The sequence below is a fragment of the Lissotriton vulgaris genome, chromosome 1_1, assembly GCF_964263255.1.
Source record: "Lissotriton vulgaris chromosome 1_1, aLisVul1.2, whole genome shotgun sequence".
NCBI classification, from domain to species: Eukaryota; Metazoa; Chordata; class Amphibia; order Caudata; family Salamandridae; genus Lissotriton; species Lissotriton vulgaris.
Window position 1 is genome coordinate 2,143,537,190 of NC_141685.1, and position 16,227 is coordinate 2,143,553,416.

Here is a 16,227-nt window from a genome sequence, read left to right on the forward strand (position 1 = left end):
TTTAAGTTTGCGAATTCTCAAATTGCAAGGGCATTGACCCTTGATGCATCGCAAAAGCTAATTCTGCGATCGCAAATGGCCGATTTTTGCGATTTGCACCGTTTGCGATCACAAAAGGCTTTGATGCATGTGCCTGATAGTGTTTTTGGACTGGAGTGGGGGTGCTTGTCAGAGACACCATACTGCTTTGAAGGGGACATTTGCTGCCCTTCTTGCAGACCCTAGTTTGTGCCAGTTCAGGGAGTTGTTAGTTTCCAGTTGGGCGCAAAACTGGACAAAGGACATGGGAGTATCCTCCCCTCTGTCCAGTCCCTCCTCTGGGAGGGATCCTTGAATCGTTCCAACCCTTTCCCTAGTGTTCTTAAGTGCCAAAACCACTTCAACTTAAACCGTCTGGGCACCTTGGACTTTGTGGGACTTCGCCTGGAACCGAGAATGCAGCAAAGAAGATTCCAGCTGCTCCTGGTCTTGCCATCTTTCCAGTCTTTTGTATCATCTGTGCCTGCGCATCATCCAGGTTCTTCTCCAGGCCTGTGGGCATCAAAGATACCCGAAGTAATCTTCCTTAGAGTGAAGGAATCACTCCCTTGCATCTGCAGGCACTGCAACCAAGCTGACCTGTCTGCTGCTCCTGACATCCTACGGACTACCAAAGGCTCCACAACACAGGTAATGGTTCTGCAACTCCCTCGAGGCCTACACTGCCTTCTCAGCAAGTTTGAGGCCAGTATCCCTAGTCGGAATCGCTGGAACAGAACCCCTGTGTACTGCATCGACTTGCCGTTGCCAAGGCTTGTTGTTTGTCCCCCAGGTATCTTCGGACTACAAGAAGCTACATCCTCTTCACCGTGGGCCTGCACCTTTTGTGAGCTGCTAAAGGTCCTCTTGCGACTCCTATGTGCCTTCAGCCTGTGGGTCCTCTTGATGGTCTTCTTTGGCTTCAGTTGGCTCCCCTGTTTGCTCTGGGCCTGCTCTGACTCTCCTGCACTTGTTGATCCCTCGGACCGTGCTAGTTCCATTGCTGCACCTTTTTCGTTTACCACATCTGTTGCTGCTGCCAAGGCTTGTTGGTGCTCCTGCTGGACACCAACCCCCTGGTTCTTGACTTCCGACGTGGGACAGCTCGTGAATGGCTCCTGGGCTTCGCCTGGTACGCACAGCTGCAGCGACAAGGTCACTGTCATCACTCCTGCATCTTCCGTCATTTATGGTCATTGGTCTTCCGTGCCTCCAGGCCACTCCCGAGTGGCATAGACTCGGTCCTCATTCTTCTTCAAGAATCCATCCTTGGATTCCACCAGACTCTTTCACCTTCTATGCCAGCGGCATCTTTACTGAAGTCCTCCATTGTGATCTATGGTGGTTTCCGAAGTCACTTCGCACCTATGCACACGGCTTTCCTGGTGTAAGTATCCTGGTTCCTGAGGTATCCACGGGTGGGGTGACTCTCAAACTTTCTGCCTTCCACAGGGTTTTTTCATGGTCCACTGGGAAAGACCCTGCTTCTTTAAAACTGCAAGTGTAATTTTCCCATTGACTTACATTGATTAGTTGGCTGTGTTTCCACTCTGCACCCAGCCTCCGTTGGGGTCCTGGGTACTTACCTTGAGTGGTTCCTTTTGTTCCCAGCTCTCCTGAGTCTCCTGGTCCAAGTCCCGACTTCGGTCGCAGTTCGCATTCCACTTCTTTAGTATATTGTTTGGTCTCCCATTCTTGAGACTACTACGAATTTGTGCTTACTTACCTGTTTACATTTGAAATATTATGAGTATTGTGTTGATATCTCCGGGTAGGAGATATACCAACGTGTTAGTGAGTGTGTATAATAAATATAACTATTTTTGAAACTAAACTGTGTGGTTCTTTTTCGTTTAACCAACACTATATGGTTAGTTCTGGCAACACAATCAATCTCCTTAATACTCCTTCCAGCATTCCACAGCTAGCACTTAGAGAGCTTTCTATGGTTGTCTAAGACCACTAAAATCGCAATAAGGGTTGACTCGATTAGTGTGCCACCATATACTAAGACAGCCTCCTACACTTACTTATGAAATACGTTTGAAGTATTTGGAGCATTCTTCAAGTTTATTGTTTCATGGATTCTTACAAATTGATCAGCCTCGATATCCAGGAAGTAGAGCTGAACTATCTCAATGTGAACTGAGATCCTCTCTAGATGCTCTTCCTAGAACTAAACAGACTTGATGAACTAATTTCCCCACTACTTACAACCTTTAAGCCTTCATATTCAATGTCTGAGATTACTTCCTATTTTCAGATGGATACTTCTAACCACACATTCCTCAGTTTAGAATATTCTCCAGGTGCCAGACTGGATTCAGAGATTTTTTGTCGGAGTACTCCTGTGTGTCAGTTCCTTTCTTTCTGCACCTTCCTATGCAGAGCTGAAGTGTTGCTCTTGAATTTGACTATTTTCCGACAACTTCCAAATTTTTTCACAGTGTGCTATGGAACAATTTTCCCACTGAAAACGACAGGATTAAAGCTATGTCGTGACTGCAGGAAGCAGATGTCAGTCACGGGCCAGCACAAAGTGTGACTTTAGTCTCCCCCATGTGACCCTCGCCCCAAAACCCAGCAGTGAAGGACAAACTCCGGTCAATGAGCCATCACTTCAGATCTGAAGCTGCCTCTTAGATCTGGATGCTGTCAGAAAGGTGTTCTTGATGCTTTATGATAGTCATATCAAACATCATTACGGACTCAACTCCTAACCGCACCGGAACAATGCTTGCAGTATGCAAATACATCTTGAACTATACCCCGATTAAGAACTGGTTTGTGGCTGATCTGTTATAACACTAAGCCACAGAGGGCTACTTTTAAGAACACAAAATAATCTTGAGTTTTACTGTACAGAATCTTTTTTATAAGGGCTTTTTAACTGCAGGATATTTTGCACAAACTTAGAATGCACTGCTTAATGATAAAAATGTTAAAGGGTTTTGAGACGTTTTTAATTTTTTTTTGCATTTTGAAGTACTTGATTTGGTTTTATCGTATGCAATGGTTTTAATTAACTATGCAAATAAACTTAAACTGTAAACTGAGTATGTTACATCCATTTATTGGCGCTCGAACAACTGCCTAGATGTGCCTCAGCTGCCGCTCGCCGTCTATAAAACCCAAACCCACTGAGTTGCATTTTGAAGTATGAGCTCATTATGTTGTGAACAAATGGTATAGCACTGAGAACGATCCTCTGCCTTCTGTTTCTTCATAATGCATGAGGCTGGGGTCTATTTCTAGGCAAACTGCTTTCCCGTGATGGTGGTGTCGGTCCACATGAAAAAGGGTCTGTGTGTCAGACTGGAAACCATTGGTTGGTTAAAAAATATGGGCATCCCATTCTCTACTTTATATTTTCCTTTTGCTTTCATCAATTTATTGGATCAGTACTTTTGCTAATGCTATTTAGCACCGGATTGCCCACTTACTTTTTAAATGCACAAATAAAATGTTCACATATTTTAAGATGAACGTTTGTGCAGCATTTTTACACAAAGTCGCCCTTCCTGCCTACTTCTTCATATCTACAACTGGTAATTTTATACCTACTCTGTTTAGATCATAACTAAAGCTGTCTGATACTAAAAAAGGTTGTGAATAAGTTATCTGTTGCAAGGCGGAGGAAGCATGCACAGACACACATATATATATATATATATATATATATATATATATATATATATATATATATATATATATATATCTATATATATATATATTTTTTTTTTTTCAGAACACATCCGAAAACCATTCAGATGGTAGAGATGGTATAAAGTGAATATTAAAACAGCTCTTAAAAATACGAATGTAATATCACTACTGTGCCGAATGTCCTTGGAAATCGAACAAATTAAAGATGTGTTATCGAGTACATGCACATTGCAAGTCTAAGAAAAACATAATGGGGCTGTAGCTAAAATATCAGTGCGTGCCACAACTTATATTTGTTCCCGAAACCTATTAATCCTCAAATAGGTGTTTGCCTCTCCATTAGAAAGTAGAAAAAAATGGCATTGCTTTGCAAATGCCCATAAACTGTTGATATCTGTGAAAAAAAATGCATGAGTACCCATTTGAGGTAACTGGTCCTCTCATTTCTTCGCTCTGTTGAAGCTCCTTTGTTGACAATGTATGAATATTGGACGTGTCCCCAACTGGTTGTAAATAATTTCCCAGATTCTTCAGAAATTCCACATAATGAATCCCATCAGAAGAATAATCACCACACCCACTGCACAGCCTAGAAAAACAAAACATGGCAATTGAGTTTAAGCAAACTGTAAATACAACTACCTGGGAATTTAAATGCAAAACCCTGTCTAGTAAATCAAAATATATATTTCAAGAAAACATGCATCTTCATCCTATAATTCTCCAGAACAATGTTCTGTTTGTTAACTCTGCGAAGCAGCAGATGCACAACATCCACAGGGCATAGCTTATCAATTTAAATCGCATATGAACCAACAAGAGTTTTACAATGTGGAACTGTTCCTATGCACGTGCGACCTCCAAGCGCAAAAGCATCAAAATGTCTGAAACCTTTTCTGTAATAAGAGCTACTTATGTGTAATGAGTATCATTCCAAGCTACTATTCCAAGTGTAACATTGACCACATCAGACATTACTTTATTGTCCACCCAATGCAAGATTACGACCAGTTCATCAGGTAGGGTTACCAGCAGTAAAGTGTAAAAAAATAAAAAAAGGTATTGTCAATATGGAATGCCACTGCATTAGTCATACATAATAGCCATAGCTGCAATGCCTCTGGCACCAACTTAATAATATTAGCAATATGTCTCCCTAGAGCAGCATGATCTATAGGTATATTTTAGACTTTACACCTTTTTCTTCAAACATCAGCTTAGGAATTCAGAAAATTCACACATTTGTCTCTTGGATACGCACTTTTCAATTTTGGAATACATTTATTATTTCAACCAAGCAAAAGTTTCTAAATTAGTAGGCAGAGTTGCACGTTGAAGAAGTCTCAGTTAAAGCAACCGAGCATCTGCCATGCCTTCAACATTATGTACCTTCTTCTTGATCGGCTACCCTAAAATATTATTCAATTCCTAACTTCAATTCTTGCTTAGTTGACAAAGCCTTTATGCAGGGATTACTCATGTTTTGAAATACCTTCAATTGATCCTAAGTAAACAAACCCTACCTCTCCACTCTAATGAACTATAGCTTGCATTTTAACTACATCTATCCTCGCGTAACTGACACACTGCTATCTTAAATCAAATATGTTACAAAGCTAATTTATCTTATACCACCGCTTATCAACTCAGCTATGTGAAATAACTACCATTTGACTTAGGAGGATTTTTGCAAACCAACTAACAGCATAGTTATTAAACTGGAAGTGATATATTCACAATTTTATTGGTATCTGGTGAGCCAAGTTTGAGGGATGTCATTGGGAATTAATTAGCTTAAATGACCATTTATAAATCAGTTTGAATATTTCAACACCAGATATAAACTTTCTAAACATTCTGATAACGGCAGCACAAGTCAAGTATATTACTGATGGAAATATCCACTGACAGAAATGCATACCTCCATTCTAAGTTTCCATCCAAGAAATATGTTTAAGAGATTACCATACAGCCAATTGCTGAGCTATAAAAACAGCGTGAGTATAAAATCACAAAGGAAGAATCAAATGCAACAATTCATTAAGAGATTCTGTGATGAAGAATGGTTATTTGAAATACAAGACGAAGCATCAATAAAAGATAGAATGCAAAAAAAAGTTATTTGGCGACAAAAGAGTTTGATTATATTTGTCCACAGAAAATCATCAGCATCATTACAGATGTAAGGAGTTGTATTCAAACAGAAGGAATTTCTTGAAATGAATGATACACGTAAAGACTTATTTCCTATTTCCTATGTCACAACTATTTCTACATCAAAGAACAATGAACTTGAATAACAGATTGTTCAATTGTAAAAAGCAGAACATATCCATCAAATCAATGATTTTATTTGCATACCCAGCCAACGGAATATGTATGTGTATTGGACACAAACAGTTTCATATTTTCATAGGCACAGTTGTGGAGAAATCAAAATTAAGAGCTCTTGTACTTATGAATATAATTAAATGGTCTTTCTGATGTGATGGTCGTGTAATCCTAATCACACAAAAAACCACGAGCAAAACATGATGGTTCGTGCATATATCTAATCTACATGTAAAACAAAAAGGCTCAACCACCGTTAGCACAAACCTATAATGGATTATCATCCTGTAATTGGTGATAGCGAGGATTCAACGACCTGGAAGCTAATTATATGTTTTTCAAAAAGATTCCTATAGGAGCTATCAGTCATTATGAGTTTAAGTTAATGCAGTTTATGAAGACAATTTGATCAATATGCAATTGAATATGGATGTTTGAATATGGAATAGAATTCTAGTATAGGGCCTGACATAAAGGACATCTTCCTGAGCAGCGGCAGTATGACACTTATTGAGGTATTTAAATCAATAAGTTCACAAGGTTTGCACCTTGGTGGAGCTGTAAATAAAAGGCTCAAGACCACACACGACGTGCAGAACAACAATGGTATGTAAACTTTAGACATAGCACTCTCGGGAATTATGCACCCAATTCAAGCATGTTGGAATGCTAGTTACTGCTTGGTTTCTAGAGTGAACGAATATTGCTAAACCTGTTCCTTCAGAAAAATTAAGATGTGTAAATAGAAATGTGCTGTTTTTTTCTAAAACGAAGGGCCGCAATTAGAAATGACTGGGACTACCTTCCGCTGAGGCAGATGAAGGATGGAGCACACTACAGCCTGCTGTATTTAGAGATCCTGCCAGGCAGGCCATCTCAGTGCCTTTACTGAAGCTGTCTCTAAGACATCGCAGATGAAGGCGCTGCCGTTTTGCTGTGGCCCAGACAGAAAAGTGTTTTGTTTTAAAAAACAAACTTCCAAAGCCGAAGTTTATGAAAAAAACGTGCGGATCATTTATTTGTTTTTGTGTTCAGGACTCTCCAGGCTTTCTGTGACAGTACAAAACAGGAAACATATTCTTAAATGTCCACCCTAAACAGAGCAGATGGTCTGAGGTACCTCCACAGACACACAGTGTCAATCAGCCATTAATCAAAGTCCTGTGCAGGAGGAACCAAAGGAATTTTACCCGGCGGAAACAGGGTTCTAAACAGAAGAGAAACTGCAAGTCTGAAGAAGTCAGACGGAGTCAGTCATGCTTGCCATCGAAAGGTCAGCTAAGTGTCCCTGATAGCAGTGTTCATGATGCACAAGGACATAGAAGATTCTTCAGGCCTTCCATATATTTGCCGATATGAGATAATAGAGTCTTGTATTTCAATGAGGTGGTGGTATTGGCTTGTATCTGACCGGTGCCTCCACTTCTGCCTTCACTCACAGCCTGATTTCCATCTTTAACTCTTTCATTTTGTGGTGTTTCAGACCACACATGCATCTTAATAAATGAAGACCTTCAAGCCTCCAAGCGAACGTGCCGAAAATTAGAAAAAAACTGGACCCGCGAAAGAACACCAGTAAGCTACTCAGCCCACAGGAATGCCACCCGCCACCACCACCAGCTCATCAGATCCGCCAAAAGGACCACCTTCAGAGACCGCATAGACAACAGCGCACACAACAGCAAAGAGCTATTCAGCATCGTGTAGGAACTCTCCAACCCCAGCTCCAACACCAATGACATCCCACCGTCACAAGACCTGTGCGACTCACTGGCCACCTTCTTCCATCGTAAGATGGCAGACATCAACAACAGCTTCAATGCCGTCCCCACCCTGGCAACCACCGACACCCCCGCTCCCACGACTACCACCCGCACCAACCGCCTGCTCACCTGGACCAACATCGACGACGACGAAACCATCAAGATCATGAACACCGTCCACTCTGGATCCCCGGAAGACCCCTGCCCAGTGGCGGTGCGTCCATTGGGGGCATTGCCCACTAATGCCACTCACACATGTCCACAACGCCACAATCTTCCTCGTAATGTTAAACTTTACCAGGAAGTCCTGACTCGAAATCGGGCCGGCTGGACCCCCGAGTCAGTCAGAACTCTGAAGGGGGTGGGGCAGCATTGACTGACAGAAGCGCTAGTAGCGCAGGAAGCTCAGCAGCAATAGTGCGCATGTTCAGGTTTGAGTTGGTCATTTTTCTGACCAGCCCGAACATGCGCAATAATAGCCTGCAGTGCCCTGCACATCAGAAGAGTGAGAGAGGGCGAGGGCTGCTACTGGCCAGTGGACGCAGCCCCCGGTCTCCAATGGGCAGAGACGGTCCCTGCTCAGGCCAATCCTGGCGCTGCTGGAGTAGCGTCTGGATTGGCTTAGAGGGGTTGCCAGCTGCCTGCCTCCCCAGTGACGCAGAAAAAGACGTTGAAGGCAGGCGCCAAGGTGGGAGTCGGGATCCCGGCTCTGAGCGGCGCGGACCAGTAAGTTTTCTTTTAATACTTTATTTTAACCCCCCCATCCCCACCGCAGAGCGACACCCCTAACAACACCCCCCCCTCTGCGAGTCGCGACTGCAGGCATGCACGATTTACGGCCCGGGAGCGGCACTCCTAAACCCTCACAAAATATGCAATGCAGTTGGTATTTGCGTAGCACATGCCTTCTTTAAGCGCGGCCTCTCAGCCCTTTTTTTTTTTTTTATTGAAGAATTTTTCCCCATTTTTTCCTTATAACATGAGCAGGGCACAATAGAATACACAATCATAGAGCACAAATTCATATATACAACAGAGATACAAAACCATATAACACAAAATCATACATAGTTATTCAAATACACACAATATTCAGTATATTGAGTTCTCCATCTTTCAGTAATCGGTTCCTAACTTCCACCGAATAAAAGGATCCCAAATTTGCATACCCAATTTCTTACCCTTTTTTCCCTTCCTAGCATAAATAGCAGTTTCCAATTTTTGTATTGATAATACCTTACCCAGCCATTGATGGTATGTAGGAGAAGTGTGGCTCAGGGGTTAGAGGCGGCAGACCCGGAAGCTGAGATCGGCCCTGGACCAGGGTTCAATTCCCCGCCCCGACGGGGGTTGGGCTCAATAATTCCACGGACTCGATAATTCTCACTCCGGTGCCTACTCGACTCACGGGTTCACACTCTGCGACTCTGGGCAATAGCTTGCTTAATCTCCACAACGGCCCCTCGCGGCGGGATGCCTGGCTTTCACCTTGTGGATACCCTGCCGGGGTATCTCACAGGGGAATACCAGGACGGGTTCCCTAAGCAAGCGCATAGATGCCTGCGATGTGGGCGATTTGCGCTATAAAAATACATGTACATTTACATTTAGGAGGATTAGGGTCAAGCCACGCCGAAGCCACTAGCAATCTAAGAATAGCCATCGCTACAAATAAAAAGTTTTTACAATTTAACTGTCCGTCGGGGCTAACCCCCAATAACATAACAGCTGGATTTAATTCTATTGTAGTTAATAATGCGTTCTGGAAAAAATTCCCGATATCCTGTTTTACCTTATCTAAGTGTGGACAGAGCGAGAAGATATGTATCAAGTCCGCCTCTGCACTGCCACACCTAAAACAGGTAGTTCCGGATAGACCCCCCATTGAGCAATTTTTCCAGGTGTGTAATATAAATGATATAAAATCTTGTAATGTTGGGCCTGTAGGGATGATGAGCACAACAATTTTCCTCCCATTTCTAATGACTCCGTAAAGATATCCCTGGCTATGTCCAGATCTGTAGACCATTTATCTATCCATTTCTCCAAGTCATCTTTCTTTAGTTTTGTCATTTCCAAATAAAATCTCTTTATAGTACAATTGGAGCCATCTTCTATAAGATCCATCATTATAGTTCTTTCAAAGCCCAATGATCCCCCTTTTTTATTTGATATACAGCTTCTTATTTGAAGATATTTGAAGAAATGTTTTGTGTTCAAAGTATATCTGTTCTGCAATTCTGTAAATTGTAATATGCTGTGACCTCCCAACATATCTCCGATCTTTCTTATCCCCCGCCTCTCCCACTCTTGAAATACAACTCCTGAGAAAACCATGCTAGATAAGGAAGGGTTATTTTTAAATCTAGTGTATGCGTTATATTTCCCAATTCCAACCTTTTTGGAGATTCCTTTCCATATATTATAGGCAGCCATTATTGTCTTAAATCGTGTTCTTTTGTAATAACTTTCCTCCGTGAATCTCAAAAAAACATTTTCCGCATTTCTACCCAAAACCAAACCATAGATAGCGAGCGAACCAATATTATCCCAACCATCCACCTCAGCCCCTCCGATCAGTCCCAACATGTTTTGTAATGCAGCAGCCCAGTAATACAACTTTAGATCTGGTAGCGACCAACCCCCTCTCTCCCGCGGTAACGACATATACCTCAATGCCCTGCATGTCTTACCTTTGGCCCAAATAAAACGATTAATCATTTGTTCACAAATTTTGAACCATTTGTTGTCAACTAAGAGTGGTACTGCCCTAAAAATATACAAACATTTTGGCAACACCAGCATTTTAATAATGTTGACTGGACCTACTAACGACAAGTGTAGATTCTCGTATCGATCCAAGTCTTTCTTTGTTTTATCTATTATTGGGACACTATTTTTTTCCACCAAAGTATTTATATCTGCTGAAATATTGATTCCTAAGTAAGTCCCTGCCTGAACCACTCGATTGTCATCACAAATGGTCGCTGAATTTTTAATAATTTGAGTCTTTGAAGCATTCAGGGCATAGCCCGAGACTTGTCCAAATCTACGAGCCTCTGCTTCTACTAGTTCAGTCGCCTCCGTGGGGTTTGGTGTTATCACCGCCACGTCATCAGCGTAGGCAAGCACCTTACAGGGTCCCAGTAATGTATGTAACGGAGTGATCTCTGGACATGAATCTATCCTACGAATCAATGGATCCATATACATGGCAAATAAGAGCGGGGAACATGGGCAACCCTGCTGTGTGCCTCTTTTGATCATAAATTGTCCCGTGATGCCCCCATTAACTCTTAAGGCTGCGACCGGTTCCTTGTACAGAGTCTGTAAAGCTTTAATGAAACCACCCTTAAGCCCAGCTCTTACTAAGGTATGCCACAAATAGTCCCAGGAGACCCGATCAAATGCTTTTTCGGCATCCAGCAGCATTACTGCCATCGGATCTCCTGTGACCTCAGCGGCATCAAACAAGGTTATGACTTTCCTGGTGTGGTGGGTCGTCCCTCTTCCGGGAATAAAGCTGTGTTTGTTACTGCTGACTAAGGCACTTATCACTCCAGCAAATCTCGTTGCCAAGGCTTTCGAATATATTTTAGTATCGTTATTCATCAGCGTAATTGGGCGATATAACCCTGGCTCAGTTGCCGGCTTCCCTTTTTTTAATATTAAAACTATATCTGCACCCCCCCAAGACTTTGGGATAGACTCACCCAGCTGAGCAGCTTGAATCGTTTTGCTTAAATCCTGACCCAGACTTCCCCAAAAAGTTTTATAAAACTCTAAGGGTATCTGGTCCGGGCCAGCTGCCTTTCCTGAAGGGAGATTGCCCATAGCTTCTTTAATCTCAATGTTATCTAGCGGGTTTTCTAATCCTTCTGCGTCTTCATTAGAGATCCTCTCGACTGGAATATTCTGAAGGTATTCCCTTATCTCTTCCGCGCTGCTAGGATGTTGGGCATCGTATAATGACTGGTAGAATTTCCTAAACACTTCCCTGATTTCTACAGAGTCTGAGTGCAGTCTTCCATTTTCATCCCTGATTTCCCTAACAGTCCCATCTGCCGCTATCTGTCTGGTGCGCATAGCAAGAATATGCCCAACTTTTTCGTTATACTCGTAGCACCTCTCCCTTCTAATAGTATAATATTGTGCTGCCTTTTTCGCCAGATCCTCTTCAGCTTCGCTTTTTACTTTCATTAAGTCTACAATATATTGTTCGGTTGGTTCTCCTCTGATAACACAGTTATTAAGCTGTTCCTCTGCCTCTGACATGGCTCCCTCTATCTCACTTTGCCGGAGCCCTTCTACTTTTCGTTTATAAGCACTATAACTGCATGTCTCTCCACGAGCACCCGCCTTAAAAGCATCCCATATAACTCCCACCGGAGCACTCCCTCTATTATTTTCAAAAAACTCACTGATCCATTTTGACATATGTGATATATAGTCATTGTCCAAAAGGAGCCTTCTTTCAAATGTCCAAACCCGACTTAATCTTGTTCCTCCTTCTAACTTCATCGTCAATACTAATGGATTATGATCGCTGAAAATTCTTGGAAGCCTGTCAATTTTAACTCTGGTCATTAGATCATTAGATATCATGAAGTAATCTAATCTAACACAAATTTGGTGTGGTGCAGAGTAATATGTGTACCCTTTTTGTTCCGATCTAATTGTGCCCCAGACATCTTGCAGAGTATTATTTTCCAAAAGATCCACAAGAGCTTTATGTACTCTTTTCTTCCTACCTTTGTAGCTTCTAATCTGGCCTACTCCCAATCCCTCCGCCCCGTTGATATTCAAGTCTCCTCCTATAATAACCTGTGGAGGCCAGGCTGCTAGCTCGGAATCTAAAAACTGTATTATTTCTGGATCATCCTGGGTTGAACCATACCCCGCCACTAGTGTTGTCCATACTCCTATCAAAATCTCAGTCATAGCCCACCTACCCCATTTATCTTCTAATTTTTTCCCGGTTATCAGATTTTTACTCCTTGAAAGGATAGCTACCCCTCTATTTTTTGTACCTTGTTTGGATCTTGCTATTAAGTGGAACCCCAGCTGGTTGAGACAGAACTCCTGAGTACTCATTATATGTGTCTCTTGCAGGAATACAAAGTCTACATTCATCTGGCGCAATCGGACACCTATCTTTTGTCTCTTTTGGACATCGTTTAAGCCACATACATTCCACGTTACAAATCTAAGAGACATGTCTAAATTTTTGGGGACTATCGGCTACCTGCTCACTTTTATTTATCAGATTATCAAATTTGTTCATTACTGCATCTATTACACAGATTACACAGACTGCAAAGCTTCTGATTTTCGTGTTCCCTTCCTTACAGTAACCGTACTCATGTACCTGTTCCAAAGTGTGCTCTTAATTCCAACATATTTCAGTACCCTTGTGCCCTACCCTTGTACCCTCCCTCCCACACCCCAGAAAACCCTCCCTCAGGAACCCTCCCCCCTACAGGCAAATAGGTCCGAAGGACCTATGTCTGGCCGACGTTTGCCAACAGGATGTCACACCCTCCCTCCCCTGATTTTCCTAAACCATATATGCCACTCAAGGTGCTCTCCCCAAGATAATCTTAAACCCTGTCCACCAGTCTATAACTACTAATACCTGTCAAAACATCAATATATAAACACATCAATACAGGCCTACATACCTCTGAGACTCAAAGGAAAAACACATTAAAGATATACACTCTTAGCTCAGGGTCCAGGAATCTAAACTCATAATAAAATTCTACTTTTCCATAACATTGTTACACTCTCCCTTTTTTTTATTTTTTACGGGGTATGTCTCTGATAGCAACAGTTTGTATATCTTGACCCTCAGGATCCTTATGATAAGACTTTTGCCTCTCAGCCCTGATGCCCCTGTAAAAGTGTGTTGTGTTGTTGTTCTGGGCTGTTTGGAATAAGTGTTGGAATACATCTACTGCCTGGCCTGCCTTTGCAAATGTGTTTCCATGTGCCTCTGAGGGGCAAATTTGTCAGACATATTTGTCAAACACTAGTGCCTCAATCAGTAATTGAAATGTAATGTATTGTAGGGTTCCTGGAGTCGGTGTACCTCTTCCTGCACAGTGCCAGGAGCCTTAAACATTATAAAGATCTCCTTCTGTCAGCCTTTTCCTATTTAAACATATACATATTTACAATTATTTGGTCTATAAATGCCATGAAAGTACGGCCAAGATTTACTGACTTTCTCTCAATGCAGTGGTGCGTAAAAATTGGCAGAACTGCATCTAGCGAACATTAAAAAAAATTGCAACGCTGTGTTTTGGGGAAGTAGGGCAATTTTAGCGTGGTGCTAAGGATTGTGCTATGGCATAAATACGAACCAGTGCCAAGCCTCAAGCTGTCATGAAATGTATCGGGCTGGTGTGAACAGATAAATGCCTCAGCTTGATTAGATATGGAACTGGGGTGGAGTTTGGGTCGTACGGTGTGGCTGCCTTCATGTGGGGACCGGCGCTTGATTATTTGCACTGATGTCTGAAGAATATTGTTTATAATCAGCTTTATTTTTTGCACTGGGCATAATGGGAGAAAACTATTTCACAGCGCATTGGCTAATCCTGCGCATGGTTGAACATCAATAAAGCTAATGTTCCTCCTTGCACCACAACGAGCAGTATTTTCATTTTCTGTGTCAGGCACAATTGCGACTCTGGGGTTTCTAGAAGTGCAGCAGCTGTGTTAAAAGAAGATGAATTTTTAGTTCTCCAATGCCTCAGGAAGTTTTCAGGTTTCTTGCTTTCAGGAATGTATTACATTCAGAATGAAGCCTCTTTCTGTTTGGTAAAGGAAAAATTAACAAAGGGTACACAATTAGTATCCTAAGTTTACGCGACCACTGCAGAGTGTGCTGCCTAGACTTGATTTTAATTTGTAGTGTCATTGAGTGACCATAATTTACTTTATATCGCTTGTGAGTCACAAATACATGTGCTGAATAATGAGGAATGTGACCCCTGGGCTGCACGGTTCGTGGGCATGCAAAATATTCTTCTGTTAAAGCTTGAAATCAGCAGGCCATGGCGAATGCTTTTACACAATGTTGCAAGAAGCAAGTCATTATTAAGATGCATGCAGGCGCACAAAGCCCATAGGCTAACATTGAAACGGCCGTGTGTATTTGGTGGACTTGTGACTACGCTCCACATGCTCCACGTATCCATTGTAAATCACTCGAGAGTAATTCCCGATCCGTTCCGATATTCATATATTGGTATAGTTTACTCTCAAACTACATGAAGTTAACCTAACTATTTGGTTCTGTATTGGGATTGCTTTATTAACCTTCCTGCTTCCTCAAATTTGCTTGAAAATGCACCATTTGTCCACTCTTTTTTCAAAATTTTCTAGGTTGTTCGGTCTCGTTCGCTAAGCTGGCATGCCGCAGTGCAGTAAGACAATCATTTTCCGCCCCATCACTTTCAATTGTCACCAGCCACCACTGCCCCTGCCGAAACCACATCTTCAACAAAACCTGCAGCATCATCGCACCCCACCCACGGAAAACCATCAACACCCCCTTCAAGACAGCGACCTTCCGGGAGAGCTGGAAGCACGCAGAGATCAACGCCTTACTAAAGAAACCCAAGGACGTCAAGAACTTCCAGCCCATCTCCCTGCTCTTGTTCCCGGCAAAGGTCATCGAAAAGGCCGTCAACAAACAACTGACCAACTTCCTCGAAGAGAACAACATCCTGGATCCGTCCCAGTCCGGGTTCCGCAGCAATCACAGAACCGAAACTGCCTTCATTGCCGCCATCGACGACATCAAGATCCTACTCGACAACGGAGAAACCGCGGCCCTCATTCTCCTGAACCTGTCAGCCGCGTTCGACACAGTCTGCCACTGCACACTAAGAGCATGCCTCCATGACGCCGGAATCCAAGAGAAGGCCCTGGACTGGACCACCTCCTTCGTCTCAGGAAGAACCCAGAATGTCCGCATCCCCCACTTCCGCTCCGAAGCCACTAAGATCATCTGCAGCGTACCCCAAGGCTCATCCTTCAGCCCAACGCTGTTCAACGTCTACACCTGAAAACATGATCTCAACATTACCTCCTATGCCAATGACACACAGCTTATCCTCTTGCTCACGAAGGACCGCCACACCATCAAAACCAACCTCCACGCAGGAATGAAGGCCATCGCCGAGTGGATGAGGGACAGCCGTCTGTAGCTGAATTCGGACAAGACGGGGGTCCTGATTCGGTTCCACCCCCTCGGCCTGGGACGACTCCTGGTGGCCGACGGCACTAGGAGCACCCCCTACTCCAACCGACCACACACGAAACCTAGGGATCATCCTCGACTCCACACTCTCCATCATGACAAAGCAGGTCAACGCCGCCTCCTCCTCCTGCTTCAACACCCTTCGCATGCTTCACAGGATCTTCAAGTGGATCCCCA

The 16,227-nt window shown here is 42.9% G+C and overlaps 1 protein-coding gene across 1 annotated transcript in view; it reads right to left on the minus strand.

Annotated features, from left to right (window-relative positions):
• EFCAB6 (EF-hand calcium binding domain 6) overlaps positions 1-16,227 on the minus strand; it is an 846,383-nt gene that overhangs the window by 431,633 nt on the left and 398,523 nt on the right. Inside the window, exon 15 of the mRNA XM_086922295.1 lies at positions 4,103-4,273. Coding sequence (XP_086778421.1) covers positions 4,103-4,273 — 171 coding nt within the window. The remainder of the gene's footprint in view (positions 1-4,102; positions 4,274-16,227) is intronic.